General features: G+C 36.7%; 1 protein-coding gene across 13 annotated transcripts in view; it reads left to right on the top strand.

The window, feature by feature from the left end:
• Positions 1–16,716, top strand: part of Dcaf6 (DDB1 and CUL4 associated factor 6) — a gene marked incomplete at its 5' end in the record, with an annotated part of 86,825 nt that overhangs the window by 58,531 nt on the left and 11,578 nt on the right. For 9 of the 13 annotated variants that reach the window (XR_003848057.1, XM_017796064.1, XM_017796062.1 and 6 more), the window contains 4 exon segments: positions 680–748; positions 981–1,302; positions 14,172–14,310; positions 16,530–16,686. Coding sequence is in view for 12 of the 13 variants with exons in the window: in XM_017796064.1 (XP_017651553.1) it covers positions 680–748; positions 981–1,302; positions 14,172–14,310; positions 16,530–16,686 (687 nt within the window). 13 annotated transcript variants of the gene reach the window in all.

Below are 16,716 nucleotides of genomic sequence, written 5' to 3'. Positions count from 1 at the left end.
GTCAGAAAAGGATGTTGGATCCCTCGAACTGGAGTTATGAACAGTTGTTAAATGCCATGAAGGTGCTGAGAACCAAACCCTGGTCCTCTGCAGGAGCAGCCAGTGCTCTTAACTGCTAAGCCATCTCTCCAGCCCCAAGATAATCAGTCTTAATTAAGTTTGATTTTTGAGAAAGTTAGGAAAAAATGTGCTATCAAGTAATGGCAGCTGAGGAAGCTAGTCAAGAGTAGAGATTCTGCACATATAAGTTCATGAAAGTGAAGGCCTTGGGAAGAGGTGTTGGGTTCATCTATCAATGATACTATTAATGCAATTTTATGTGCTAACATGTTTATATTGCGCTAGAGTGAAATTTTATTTTAAATTTATTATTGGGAGGGGCCATGATGTGTGGTAGGTGGCATGTGTGTGGAGGCCAGAGGTCAACTTTATGAAGTCAGTTCTGTCCTTCACCTTTACGTGGGTTCCAAGTATCAAACTCAGGTCTCCAAGCTTGCATAACAAGCACCTTTACCTGCTGAGCCAACTTGTCCAGCTGTGGAGTGAAATTTTATTTGAATGTCAAAGGTTTCTATAACCCAGAAAGAATTAAGAGCCACTTATCTGTAGGCAAGTTAGAATGTTAAATTCACATGCATTTTTTTAAATTGGATTTGATGATACTTTGGTTTATTTCCAGTAGCTCCTGAAGAACCGTCTGAGGAGAGTTCATCTGCAGAAAATCCAGTTCAAAACCAGATAGATAGAGGTGAGTTGTCTTGCTTTCTTGGGAAAAGTAGTTTGCATGTGAAAATAAACAATTTTCACAAATCTCTCCAGAGGTAAAGGTCTCTTTCAAATTAATGTGCTGTGCCATTTATTTTCCTTTCAAAAGGGAGTTAGGCTTTCTATTAGAAAATGTCTGTCAGCTTACAAGTTAGGTTAAATAAGTAATAACATACACATGGCTAACTGTTACATTCTACTTTATTTTCTGACAGCACAATTAGATAATTTCACAGCTGAGCCATTGGAGTCTAACCCAGGAGAAAAGAATGACTCCAGTCTTGATAGCCCTTGTGGGGTTCCAGCAGAATCCACCTTGTCCGAACAAAGCAAGGAAAATTCAGATCAGACTAGCAATGAGAATGCTTCCAATCAGACTAGCACCAATCCTGAGCTCCCATGCCAAACAGAAGCCATCGGGCCTTTAGCTCATGAGGAAACATCAGCCAGGGACTCTGCTCTCCAGGACACAGATGATAGTGACGACGACCCAGTCCTGATTCCAGGTGCAAGATACCGAACAGGACCTGGTGATAGGTTGGTATATTTTTAATTAGTATAGACTGTATAAAATATTTCACGAGGGTTTGTTTGAAATCAAATGAGAGTGTATATTTTTAACACTTGCTTCATGTAAAGGTGTCTCAGTCATAGAAACCCATAGAAGTTTTAAACTGTAAATGATTTCACCTATTGCATTCTTTGAGCAAATTATAGGAAAAGTGAGCAAAAAGTATCTTTGCTCAGTATCTTTGTCACTAAGGTTTTCTCCTCAATTTACAGATCAAGAGAAAGAAATGCCAAGAATGATCACCAGGTTGTTTGTGAAGTCAAGGTTCAATTTAGTTATCAGATGCTGTGTGGCTTTTTTGGTCTTCTTTTTCTTTTAATGTTCTTTTTTTCTCCTTTTTTTGTCCCTGATATTGATAGTAGCTCTCTTTTTGAGAATAGTATGTTTTTCTCTGATTTCTAATAAATGAAATTATTCAGTTAGAAAGCAATGGATAGGCTGTGTGTTTTGATGCACGCCTTTAATCCCAGCACTCGGGAGGCAGAGGCAGGAGGATCTCTGTGAGTTCAAGGCCAGCCTGGTCTACATAGTGAGTTCCAGGACAGCTGGGGCTACAGGGAGACCCTGTCTCAAAAAGACCAAATAAATAAATAAATAAATTTGTCATTTTTTAAAAAAAAGAAAGCAGTGGATAATAAATAATATACAACAAAGATTTGAATTGCTAACATATTCATACTATTTTTCTATCTTTTCAGTTTATATGATCAGAAGGACACTTTTTATTTTAAGTGATAGAATATCACAAGCTTATAATTCCAGCTACTCAGAAGGCTACATCATGGGAATCTCAAGTTCAAGGCTTTCCTGAGCAACTTAGTGAGACTTGTCTCAAATAGTAAAAGGAAAGGGGTAGGGATAGAACTCACTTACTTACTTAGCGTATGGGAGATCCTAGTGTGCTGGATAGCTTTAGCTGTCAACTGGGTAGAGGGAGCCTCAATTGATGAATTGCCTCCATCAGACTGGCCTGTGGCCATGTCTGTGGGACATCTTCTTGATTATTGAGTGATGTGGGAGGTCCTAGTCCACCATGGGTGGTGCCACCCCGGGCAGGTAGGCCTATGTTTGTAAGAAAGCAGGTTTGTGACCTGGGAAATGTAAGTTCAATAAACCCTTTCCTCCCCAAGTTGGTATTGGTCAGAGTGTTTTTTTGCAGCAATGAAGAAACAAACTAGAACACCTAGCTTCAATTTCTAGTACCACAGGAAAGGAAAGTATAGAAATATGTATATGTTGCACTCAACATGCATAAAAAACTATTTGTATAATTAGTGCTATCGAGATTTTTTTTTTTTTTGGTCTTTTTCCCTGTAGTCACGGCTTGGATTCACTATGAAGACCAGGCCCCAAACTCACAGAGACCTGCCTGCCTCTGCCTCCCCAGTGCTGGGACTAAAGGTGTGTACCACCACACCTGGCTTATCACGTGTCATTGTATGTATATTCTTATTCCTGAAAATCCAGTTTTTTCTTTAAAAATAAATCCTAGTTCACAAGAAGTAAAGTTTTATTTGGACCATTTCACGTATTTATTGTTGATTATACTACTGTTTATAAAACACTAAATTGACATTTCTGATATATAATTAACAATATTATATGCTGCATATAATAAAATTAATGTCCAATAAAATGTCACAATGAGCCAGGGTGTGGTGGAGCATGCCTCTAATTGTAGCACTTAGGAAGCAGAGGCAGATGGATTTCTGTAAATTCTAGGCCAGTCTGGTCTACACAGCAAATTCCAAGGCAGCCAGGGCTACAGAGTAAGACCCTGCTTCAAGAAAAGAAAAAGAAACAAAAAGGCAATGCTAGCCAGACATGATGGCTCATATCTATAATCCCAGTACTTGGAAGGCTGAGGCAGGAGGATTGATGTGAGTTTAAGGCTACCTACTTCTGAAAAACAGTTACAGTTAAAATAACTCCGTAATTCTGTACCAGCAATCATGCATTCCTATAATCTTACCTACTTGGGAAGCTGTGGCATTGTTCTTAAATATGAAGCATAGAATCTTTCCTTATATTTGTACTTGGGATTAATAAAACACCTTCCATCTGTTAGTCATCAGCCTTCAGAGTTTTTGTTTCTTTGGTTGGTTTCTTGAGAAAGGGTGTTACTGTTTGTTCAGACAGGCTTTGTAACTTGGCTGACCTTGAGTTCATGATCTTTCTTCCTCACTCTCCTAAGTGCTGAGACTATGGTCATTCTCCACCAACCCCTGATTAAGCAAGACTTAGTTCCATTTTTTTCTATAGCCAGAAGGGAGTTCCTTAGAAGGTCATTACTACTTAATGTAAAGGTAACAAGCATAGCACATATTGAGATGCAAACAGTTTCCAAACACTACCATTTTCATATTTAGATGATTTCTATGTTAAGGATTCTCCTAGGGTTTGTTCTGTCACAAAGTTGACTCCTGATAGTTTGAATGTCCTCGGAAACTCAGGTGATGAACTAGATTAGCTAAATCTTTAGAAGACTGATAATTATGGATACCAGCATAGACCTGCCACCTCTTCACATGTATGCTTCAGTTCAACTGTTATGATTAGATCCAGATTTGAAGCTACTTTGGATCTGTATTTGCTTCCCTAGTTTGTTAGACTAAATATCATTTAATATTCTATATATCGAGTTTGTATTTTTAGCCTTAATTTGGTCTGTGTATTATTTTACTTTATATAGAAGTAAATTTACAGAATAATAATAGTTACAATAAAATAATTAATTTTTAAGAAACTTAAGGACCTCTAGAGATGGCTCAGCAGCTAAGAGCACTGGCTGTTTTTCCAGAAGTCCTGGGTTTCATTCCCAGCACCCACATGACAGCTAACAGCCATCAGAAACCCCAGTTCCAGGGGATCTAACACCCTCTTCTGGCTTCTGTGGGCATTGGATGACATGTATATTTACATACATGCAGGCAAAACACTCATACACATAAATTAAGTAAAAACAAAGAAACGAGAAAAAAGTACAGAGACAGTTTAAAACTTAGAAAATAAGATCTGAGGGGACTAAAGAGATGGCTCAGCAATTAAGAATACTGGCTGCTCTTACAGGGACCAGGTTCAGTTGCCAGCACCCAATGGCAGCTAACAACCATTGATAACTCCAGTTCCAGGGGATCCAGCACCCTCTTCTGACCTCTGTGGTCATTGTCTGACATGGGTGCACTTGTACACATGCAGGCAATACACTCATACCCATAAAATAAAAATAATAAATAAAAGAAGATCTGAGACTAAATAAAATGGCATATATATAAATACACAACCCACTGAAGTGATGCTAGTGTGATGGTAGTACTCAGTCTTATATCAGTTTACTCTGGGATTTGTTTTATCCCAGCACTTTTTTTTTTTTTTTTTTTTTTTTTTTCCATGAAGTTTTACTTTGTAGTTTAGAAGGCCTTGAATTGGAAATAATTCTCTTGCCTCAGCCTCTGGATTGCTTGGATTACAGTCATAAGCCACCACATCTAGCCTCTGCTAGCTCTTTACCAAAAGTTTGTAAATGGTAAAGCAAAAAAAAATCTTCCTCTGATCTTTCTGTAGTTTCTAGCTTCCTTGGCATCATTCTCTATTTAATTTGAACTCCCTATATACAGACCACTTTTGATGTTTCTGCCCTTTTCTAAGAGCTCTTCATCCTTGATACTACTGCCAGTTTCTCTTCTAAGTGGAGTACGCTACACTCCCTGTGGCCTCAGACCTAGTATCTGAAGAGACTAAGGGTTTTGGCACTCTTCTGTGAAAATCAGAACATTTGGTTCTCGGAGTCTAAGGACAGACAATGCATGTCTCTGAGGTCATTCTGCTGTCATTTGACCACTCCAGGCTCAGTCTAGAAGTCCAACAGGGTAGGTTCTTGTTGCCATTTGAAAAGCCCATTCAATTTAGCTTAGTTTAGTTATGGTAGAGAAATGATCTCCATAGTATGATTAAAGTATAAGTTTGTCTGTATTTTAATTATCTTAAAAACTCTGTATCTCACAATTTTTTCCTCAAGTTTTACTTTCTATTTTTTTTTTACATTTACATTTTAAAATGGAACTTGAAAGCATCATATAGTTAAGCCATTTCACACACATTTAATTTTAAATACCAGAACAGTTTCTTGCAGGGCAGAATAATGATTTATTTAATAAAACTATTTGCATTCTTTTTGCTTGTTTGTTTTTGAGACAGAGATGGCTTCGTGTAGCCCAGGTTGACCATGAACTTGCTGTGTACTTGAGGGTGGCCTTTAACCTTTTCACCTTCCTGCTTCTACCTTCCAAGTATGGGATTACAAGCATGGCCACCACACTTCGCTATTTGAGTTCTTGTGATTTGGTTAAATATTAAGCAGATTTACACTTTGAGGCTGAAATCAAGCATGAGAAGGCAATGCCTTAGAGAATAAAGGCCTTAACAACTAACATAGTTATTTTTAAATGTGGAGTGCTCTTCTCATTAACTGTAGCAAGCCTATAGAAATACAACTGGGACACTCTGTAGCAGAGATCAGCAGACTTTTTTTTCCCTAAAGAGCCCGAAAATAAATATTTTAGGCTTTACTGGCCAAGAGGGAAAATGGAGGCTATTATATAGGTACTTACATAACTATTTAAAAAATATAAAAACTGTCCTCGGCTTAAAGGTCATAATAAAACAGCTGACCAAGATTTAACCTAAAAGCCACTGTACTGATGCCTGCTTTATAATAAATCAATCTTATAGCAAGAACCAAGTTATATCTATTATAAACTGTCTTTACTTGCAGAAATCCAAAATTTTAAAAAAATGGATGAGTCAACACATTTAGGTCTTCTTTGTCTAGTATATATACATAAAATATTAAATGGAAAATAAATTGATTTTAAAAAATCTTATTTTCTCTATGCATCACATTAAAAACAAGTAAAATTGCCAGGCGTGGTAGCACACACCTTTAATCCCAGCACTTGGGAGGCAGAGGCAGGCAGATCTTTGTGAGTTTGAGGCAAGCCTGGTGTACATAGTTCCAGGGCAGCTGGGGCTACAAGGAGACCCTGTCTTGAAAAGACAAAAAAAAAAAAAAAAAAAAAAAAAAAAAAAAGTAAAGTAAAATTAATATGTGTATTCCTTTACTAATTTTATTTGCTGAATTCGTAAACATCAGTATGTAATTGTGGAATCAGAAGAGGGTGGCTAGGTTTCTCCTTAGGCAATTTTCATAGAAACGCTTCATAATGCCAACCATCATGAACTAAATGGAGTGATGGCCTTTTTTTTTCTTGCTAAATCCAAGAAGAAAACAAAATAGCTCTGATGAACGATAAGCAAACGAAACTGTGAAGAAGTCCTTCACAAGTGTTGAATTAGTTGAATAGTTTTAGCTTCAGTTAAGATGTTCTGATAAGTTTTTTTTCTAAAGATTTAAGGTAATACTATTTGCATAGAAATTTGTGTTCATTTAACCATTCTGGACTCTGTGGAGCCAGAATTCTATGTGCTATAAATGCACCAGCATGTGTTTACTCATTGTAACCACTTATTCCATATTTTTAATGATTCTACTTCTTTATTAAAGAAGATTGCAGAGGAAACATCAAAGAGAACAACCTGGGTTCCAGGGAATTAAAAAGCCCTGTTACTCTTTGTTGGCCTGTTAACATAGTTTGTGGTTAGGATAAATGAGTCATTTATTTCCCAAAGAGTAGCTCAGCTTTGAAGAACATGATGTGTGTGTTTCAGTGGATGTGTGCAAAATCAGTGCACTTCCTTCTGCTGAAACAGATTAGGTTCTGGCCCACATAAAAGGTAAAGAGACTCAGTGCAGTTTGTCCTTCTAGTCATCCGCAGTTCAGTGAGTGTGTCTCTTAATTTCTCCCTACATGTAGTTGAGTGACATTCTTTACTTGGTGCACTGTCATAAAGGTAAATAAAAGTTTTTAAAGTGAAGTGATGAATGACTAAAGTGATGAGCCGGGCGTGGTGGCACACATCTGTAGTCCCAGCACTTGGGAGGCAGAGGCAGGTGGACCAGTAAGATCTAGGTTTGCCTGGTCTACATAGTGAGTGCCAAGCCAGCTGGGGCTACAAGGAGACCTTTTCTCAAAAAGACGAAAAAAAAAAAGTGTTGACTGTAATGCTTTACATATTTGATTCTTTGAAATTATTGTGACTTTAGTTGTTGTGTTCCCTTCACTAGATTTAATGTCAGAGGAACAATAGGTGCTAGAATAATGAGGTAATTCAGTGTGCTCCTTCATTATTTTTCTTTATGATGGATTTGCCAGGTCCTCTTTCTCCACGGCTAACCATATTTTCCTATTAACAGTTAATACTTCCTTTGAACTTACTGAACTCTAAGTGCTAAGCATAATAACCAGGTTGATTTTCACAAACTGTATTTAGCTGCATGTACTGCATGGGAGTAGAATGAAAAGACATTCCTGTGTGCAGATATAACTGCTGTTCACTGCCAGTGTGCCTGTGACAAAGTAACCATCATCTAAAATGAGGTCCTTTTTGTACTGGTTACTTGCCTTGATAGTTGATTGATGAAAGCAACTTAACATTTTCTTAAAAACTTGATTGGCATAATAATTAGCAGTTTTGTTGTTCATATATATTCCTTTTTCTTGAAGCCTAATTCTGTGCATAGGTCTTAAGATTCTGATTTTTCAAAGCTATTTTCTTACAAATAGCTTAATACCTTAAGAGTATCGCATACCAACCAAGATGATATAAAACCCTTAAATACATCTCTAATTCAAATGCTGACAGACATTTTTTAGTAGAACTTTAAAGTGAACTTCAAATTCCATCAGTCATCTACCCAAAACTTTGCTGACAAAATTAGCCAAATTCTTAATGGCATGTTTTTGTTGTTTACTATCACTTCCTAAAACACAGCAGCATATAAAATATGTAGCAAAAATTGGGGGCTGGAAGATAGCTCAGCAGTTAAGAGCACTGGCTGTTCTTACAGAAGACCCAGGTTTAATTCCCAGCACCCACATGGCAGCTAAAAACTGTCCTTAACTCTAGTTCCAGGAGATCCAACACTCACTTCTGGCTTTTGCAGCCACTGCGTGACATGGGTGCAGTTACATGCATGCAGACATACCATACACATAAAATAAATTAAAAATATATACATATACCAAAAATAAAAAATGCAAAATTGCTAATTTCCTGTAGGGAATACAGAAATAATGAAGCTAAAAAGTATAAGTCTGTAGTAATTCGTGGTTAAAGTCCATTCTCAGGATTCCAGAGTAAGTTTGAAACTCATTTTCATTTAAAAAAAAAATGTTATTGTTATTGTGTATATATGTGTATGTCTGTGGGCACACATGCCACATTGTGAGTGTGGTGATCAGAGGACAACTTTGGAGTCAGTTCTCTCCTTTTAAATGAGTTCCAGAAAGACTGAAACATTAAAAACAATATGAGACAGAACTGGTGATGGTGAAACTGGAAATGTGACTGTTCCCTCTCTTTTGAGTGAGTTAAGATGCTACCTCAGTTTTTTGTAGAAATTTATGTAGGTACATTTCTAATTATAGGATAGTATGTTCCTGATTATCACATGCATCCCCTTTTAGTAATTGGAACTCCCCAAGGAATATAGATTTCTGTTAAAATTATCACAGATTGTCTACTACTCATATAACTAGTCCTCACTAGGACTTGTACTGGTAAATGTGTCTTCCTATATTGCAAATAACACCGTATTATCTATTTCTATTTCTTTGAATAATGAGATGTTAGTTATCCTCTGCTCTTTATTCTGCTGTGATCTCATCATCAGCTGTACTTTTTTTTTTTTTTTAAGAGACAGGATTGCCCAAGATGTAATGTAGTGCCATTTCACATATTTAATGGTGCAGAAGTCACCATTTTGATACTGGGTACTCTGTGAGCATAGCTCAAGCAAGTATCTTCCTGCCTCAGCCTCCAGAACAGCTGGGGCTATAGGCATGCTACCATTTCTCTGGCTCTTCAATTTGGTTGGTTTTTTTTTTGTTGTTGTTGGTTGTTTTTTGTTGTTGTTGTTTTGTTTTTTGTTTTTTTTTAATTTGTTTGTTTTGGTCTTTTTGAGACAGGGTCTCCCCATAGCCCCAGCTGGCCTAGAGTTCACTATGTAGACCAGGCTGGTCTTGAAGTCACAGAGATCCACTTGCCTCTGTCTCCTGATTGCTGGGATTAAAGGCATGCACCACCACACCCCACCCTTCAGTTTGTTTTATAATCAACTTTTAGGTTCCACACGTAAATCCTTAGACAATGAATACAGTTGTTGTAAATATATAAATTTTCTTGAACTATGATTATGATATAAAGTGATCTCTTTGTTTATTTAAACTTTCAGGGGCTGGGGGAGATGGCTCTGTGGGTAAAGTGCTTGCTATGCAAGCATGAGGGACCTGAGTTTGGATCCCCAGCACTTAACATAAAAGCAAGCCCAACACTGAGGTGGGTGGAAACATGATTCCCAGGGGTTCCCTGGCCAGCTAGTCTAGCTGAAATTCAGTGAGAAATACTATCTCAAAAACTGAGGTAGAACATGATTGGAGAAGATACCTGAGACTAGCTCTTGGCCTCTACATGAGCATGCATGGTCCTGTACACGTACACTTTTAGACACACATGCACACGCACAAAGGTGGCTTTCAGTAACATTAATTTTCTACAAACAAGTTTTATAAACCTTTTAGAGGCATTTTAATTTTTGTTGCTGTTACAAATGTGTTCTTTTAAAATTCTTATGCTAATTATGTGTTGCTGCTGTTTATAAATGCAGATGACTTGTATCCTAATCATATTTCCAGCCACATTGCTTTTCTGGTTTTTCTATTAATCTATAGATTCTTTTGAGCTTTGTTTTCAATGTAGAAAATTATATGATGTACATATATGATTTTTCTTCTCTCTCAATTCTTATTTTCTTATTGTACTAGATAATCATGGTATTAGGTATCACATCTTACTCCTGGTTTTTAAGATAATGCCCCATTGCTGTGTTTAGGTGGGTTTTTAGGAGTTTTATGAATAGCTTATATCAGCTTAGGGATATTCCTTTCTGTCTTGGTACAGTAACAATTTCTATTGTGAATGGGGGTTGATTTTTGACCCGGCACATTTTCACCTTCTATTGAGTTACTATACTTGAGCTATTCATTGGTGCTGTGAAAATTCTAGATTAGTTAATTTTACATTCATTTTATTCCTTCAGTAAAACATGCTGGCCAAGTATCTGTCACTGAACTATTCTCTCAAAGCTGCAGAAAAGTTTTGTGAACACTTTTTAAATTAACTTGAATGACTTAGCCTATATCAATTTTTATGAAGAACACTTGTTTTTATTGTAAAAATGGAAATAGCAGTGAGTTATATATGCTTGCTGTCTTTGCAATCAGACTCACCAGATGTTTATCAATTCTGTGCATCTTTTCCCTCCTGAAGAGGGAAAGTCTAAGTCTAGATCAGTAGACTTACTTCTTAAATGTATGTGTACTTTCTCATACTGTTTTTAGCTTATGTTGTGGTACTTTATAAACTTTATGAAATGAATAGTTAACATTAATTTTTAACTTTATTTTCTAAAATAAATCTTTAAGGACACACAAAAGTGGAAATATAATTGCTACATAGTTATTTAAAAATTCTTACTAACGATTTGCCATGTTCCAACCCCTTTCTATGTGTACATAAATTTATTTCCCATATTCTGTAGCCTGTGCTTGGGAACCAGCAATATCTTTCATGTAGTCTTTTTTTTTTTAATGGTTCTTCATTATCCTTTTTTATGATGACATAAATATTTCATTGTATGGCTATATCATAATTTAATAACCTCTTTTTTTTTGGTCTTTTTGAGACAGGGTCTCCCTATAGCCCCATCTGGCCTTGCACTATGTAAACCAGGCTGGCCTTGAATTCACAGAGCTCCGCCTGCCTCAGCCTCCCGAGTGCTAGGATTAAAGGCATGCACCACCACACCCAGCTAATAACCTGTTTTGTTTTGTTTTGTTTTTGTCTGAACATTTGTCAGTTACAGTTTTATGGTGAAGAAATATATATTTGTATATTTGTTTTTCTACAAGACATTTTTTTTAATGTAAAACTGCTGAGTCAAAGATTTATTAATATGGGGGCTGGAGGGACGGTTCAGCAGTTAAGAACATTGACTGTTCTTACAGAGGACCTGCACCCACATAGCAGCTAACAACTGTTTATAACTCCAGTTCCAGGGAGTCTGACACTGTCTCTGACCTCCGAGGACATTGCAGAACATGGGTGCACTCACATGCAGGCAATAACACACTCATATACATAAAATTAAAAAATAAAAAAGATTTATACATATTTAAAATTTTAAAGTATATTTAATTTTTCTCAAAAAAAGTATTATACTGGAACTCTGATACACTGCTGGTAAAAGTATAAATCTATGCACCCACTTTCCAAAACTGGGAATATCTATTAAAGCTGAACATACTCTGGTCTAGCAGTGTACTCTTTTTAGAGATATGTCCAACTAAACAGCTGCATTTGTTTCCCAAATGATACACTACATGTTAATGGTAGCCCAATTTCAGTAGTCAGAAACTGTAAACAACACAATGTCCACAATATTAGGGATAAAATAAATCATATTTACACAGCTAATACTTTATAGTGAGGATAATGAATGAACTTTAGCCAATACAGTGTCATAGATGAATATTACAATGTTGAACAAAAGAATCTGGACAGGTGCTGGGGAGGTGGCCCAGTAGGTAAAGCACTTGCACAATCATGAGAACCTGAGTTCAAATCCCCAGAACCCATGCAAAGCCAGGGGCAGTAATGTGTGTCTATAACCCCAGCGATTCTTCCATGAGATGGGAGACAGAGGCTGGAAAATTCCTAGAAGCCCCCAGGCCAGCTAGCCTGGCATATACAGCAGTGAACAATAAAAGAAAGCCTGTCTCAAACAAGGTGGAACACCTGAGGTTGTCCTCTCTCCTCTACGTGCATATATACCCCACACATGCCCACACTCACATATGAGCAGGCACTGTGCACACATAGTGGATACACACATGCACAAAAAGAACTGGACAAATGAATACCTATTGTGTGATTCCATTGAATTAAAGTTGACAAACAAAATTGGGTATTAGAAACCAGGGAAAGTTTTTTTTTTAATGGAAAGAAATGCTAGGAATGGGGTACTTAGGAGACTTCTGAAGTTCTGATGGTGCTGTTTTTCAGTACTGTAGCTGGTGACGTGAGCCTGTTTCATTTGTGAGACTTTTTGATCTTGTGCCTTCCTATGTATGTATTGTACTGACTGGAAAGCTTGTAACAAAATAGTGCAATTTATATGTAAAACCATTTTTAAACTCTACCAATGTTGCCTACTTTTCTAAACTCTGGCCACACTGATAGACATAAAAATGTGATAAATATTTAAAAAAGAACAGTTTGCTTATTGGTGAGCCTATCTCTTTGTGTCTTTAGTCACTGTTATGTCATTTGTTTTTCTTATTGATTTGTATACTTTTAAAATCTTTTGGACTTTCTAGTGTATGACAGTATGATTTAAGTAGCAAATTCAAGCTACAGAAATAAGGTAATATTGCGTGCTAGGCGAAGTTTCCCTTAATAAGAAAATCAGTCCTAAAAGAGTTTTGTTCTTGAATATTTTATTTATTTATATTTATTTATTTATTTATTTATTTATTTTTGGTCTTTTTGAGGCAGAGTCTCTCCATAGCCCCAGCTGTCCTGCTGTCCTGGAACTCACTATATGTAGACTAGGCTGGCCTTGAACTCACAGACTGCCTCTGCCTCCCGAGTGCTGGGATTAAAGGCGTGTGCCACTATTTTTATTTTTTTTATGTGTATGAGTGTATTGCCTACATGTATGTAAGTGTACCCATATCATGCAGTGTCCAAAGAGTCAGAAGAGGGTGTTGAATTCCCTTGGAAATGGAGTTACAGACGGTTGTTAGCCACCATGTGAGTTCTGGGAATTGAACCCAGGTCCTCTGCAAGAGCAGCCAGTGCTCTTGCTCTTAACTGCTGAGCTATCTCTCCAGTCCCAGAACATCTTTAAAGTATGTCAGAGCACTAGCTTATCACTGTTTTCTTTTGGGGTGGAGGAGGGGGGATAGGATTTCACTGTGTAGCCCTGGCTGTCCTGTGCCCCTGCCCTTGCCCCTGACTCCCAAGTGATGGGATTAGAGTGTGCACCAACACTCGCAGTTTACCATTAATTTATGATACTCTTAGTTTCTTTTGATATCTCTTTTAAATCATTACTTTCCTAATATGATGAGAAGCATTTTAAAAAAATTGAATAAGATTTTTTTTTTTTTTTTGAAGCAGTGTCTCTGGTATCCCTGGCTTCTTTCAAATTCACCTTGTAGTCAAGGCTGGCTCTGGATCCCTGATCCTCCTGCCTTCACCTCCCAAGGACTGCAATTGCAGGCCTGAACCACCATGCAGTGCTGAATAGGATGCTTTATTTGCAGTAAAATTGCACATGAATTTTGTCTGTTTTATGATTTTATAAAAATAGCCCTTTAGAAACTAGTGTGTCGCATGCTATTTCCTTTACTTTTCAAACAGTTTCAAATTTCTAAGTGATCTCTTAACTAAAATATTTTGTTGTAGTAACTCAACTACTCTGATGAAGTCTCACTATTGCATCTGCCTTTTTATGTTTTTGTTTGGGGATGCTTTACTGAAATAATATGTCTAAGATATATTATAGACCTACTGTATTTTGAAGTTTCTCATTGCCATTCAGAAGTAGCCTTTAAATGTTCTTTTTTTTTTTTTTTTAATATGTAATGCATAGGCGCTCTGCTGTCGCCCGCATTCAGGAGTTCTTCAGGAGGAGAAAAGAAAGGAAAGAGATGGAAGAATTGGATACTTTGAGCATTAGAAGGCCACTAGTAAAGATGGTTTATAAGGGCCATCGCAACTCCAGGACAATGGTATCAATGCTCTTGGCATTCTTTGCTCAAATTGCAGTTTCATGTTTTTTCCATAATTTTAATATAATATTATTAAATCTCACCGTTATTTCTTTACTCAAGCATGGCTCTTTTAGTCTTATATTGCAGAAGACTATTGTTTTTTTTACAAGAAAACTCTACCCTATTAAAGAAGTATGTGTAAATTAGAAAAATTATTTTGGCTTTTAACTAAAAAAGCTATTGCTTTTTCCCCTTTTTCTATGCTGGCTGTCCTCCTGAAAAGTTGCTATTAAATTTGTTTAGCTTGTTTTACCATATTTTGTTAGTTTGAGGGAAGAAAAAAGATCTGGCTATGAAATCTAGGTTGATTATAAATTACAGATATACTAATTATAACACTTTTAAGATTAACATAGTTTTTGATCATTTTGTCTCTCTATTTTAATTTCCTCATCTATGAAATGGGAATGATAGACCAAATGAGGAGCTCTAAGATCTATATAATGTTTAAAATCTGGGCTGGAGAGATGACTCAGCAGTTAAGAGCCCTGGCTACTCTTGGGGAGGACCCAGATTCAGTTCCCAGCACCCCAATGGTGGCTGTTTCCAGGGGATCTGACACCCTCTTCTGATCTCTGTGGCATGGTTTCACTTACGTACATGCAGGCAAACTATGCACATAAAATAAAAATAAATTCATTTTTAAAATAAAAAAAATTAGGGGCTGGAGAGATGGCTCAGTGGTTAAGAGCACTGACTGCTCTTACAGAGGACCCAGGTTCGATTCCCAGCACCCACATGGTGGCTACGAACCCTCCTTAACTCCAGTTCCAGGGGAATCCGAAGCCCTCTTCTGACTTCCACAGCATTGTGCGACACGGGTGCACTCACATACATGCAGACAATATACTCATACACATAAAGTAAAAATAATAAAATATTTTTTTAAGTCGGGCGTGGTGGTGCACACCTTTAATTCCAGCATTGGGAGGCAGAGGCAGGTGGATCTCTGAGTTCAAGGCCAGCCTGGTCTACATAATGAGTTCCAGGACAGCTGGGGCTACAGGGAGACCATGTCTCAAAAAGACCAAAAAATAATATATTTAAAAAAAAATAAAGTTTAAAAATTAAAAATACATAAATCTATACATCCAAAAGCAAGATGAGTAATATAACTATTTCTCTAAACAATTAATATGTAGAACATGTTCTACATGTGCCTAGTATTGCCACAAAGTGCTTTCCTTAGGGTCTAGGTAAAAAATTAACTGAAGTGAGGAAATAATTAGCTCTCTTCCTATATATGTCATTGGTAGTAATGATTTCATCATTCTAAAAAGGATGTTCATTGTTAATGAAAGTAACCAATGTGTATTTTATGCATTGTGCTGATTAAAATTTTAAATGACAGTATTTAGGGGAAGGTTGGAGATATAACTTAGTGGTAGATTGCCTGCCTAGCATGCATAAGACCCTGAGCTGAATCCTTAGTACCACCACCACCAAAAAAAAAAACTAGAATAAAGTAAAAATAGAGAAAGAGATGAAGGCAAAGCTAAGTAAGTGCAGTGGTAACAGCTAGCCACAGGACTGCCCTTCTGCTGAATGAACACTGAGAAGCCAAAGTTGCAGCTGCAGGTACAATGGCTTTTAAAATCCTCATCTGAAATACAAAGATTTTTTATGGTTCTTTCATGTATGCATATTAAAATATGATCATAACTAATAGTCTGTCATATTTCTTTTTCCACAGGCTTGATTAAAGTAAACATGTTTATATCTTTCCTTTTTAATTCTGTGAACTTTTAATAGCAAATGAAAAAATGCCCTCTCTTGGTAAACTACAAAAGACAATTCATTGTCTTTAAAGCTAAAATGAAATAGTTTCTAGAAAGTTCTTATATATATGCATATATGTATATATATTTCCATTATACTGTCCTAAATGCAAATATCCTATTTAGTCATTTAGTATTTATGAAGTGCCTGTTGTATGCGAAATACTGTTACAGGTGCTATAACTATGCAGCACTGAATGGAAGCAAAATCTCTATTTTTGTGGGAGACTTTTCATGTTTTACTGCCATATCATCCATGCCGGTGAACTTATGTCATAATTTTAAGATTCTAGAAATCAAAAAGTTCACTGTTATTTTTCATATTTTCAAAGTCAATTCATTTTTAGCATAAGAATTGAATCTTTCTTTGGATAACTTGAATGTTTTTGTATCCCTTAGATAAAAGAAGCCAATTTTTGGGGTGCTAATTTTGTAATGAGTGGTTCTGACTGTGGCCATATCTTCATCTGGGATCGGCACACGGCTGAGCATTTGATGCTTTTGGAAGCTGATAATCATGTGGTCAACTGCCTGCAGCCTCATCCGTTTGACCCAAGTAAGATAGGTTTTATAGGACAAGCACTAG

This window comes from Nannospalax galili, unplaced genomic scaffold (assembly GCF_000622305.1).
Source record: "Nannospalax galili isolate Female #2095 unplaced genomic scaffold, S.galili_v1.0 scaffold1189, whole genome shotgun sequence".
Lineage (NCBI taxonomy): Eukaryota > Metazoa > Chordata > Mammalia > Rodentia > Spalacidae > Nannospalax > Nannospalax galili.
This window is presented reverse-complemented; position numbering and strand designations above follow the sequence as displayed.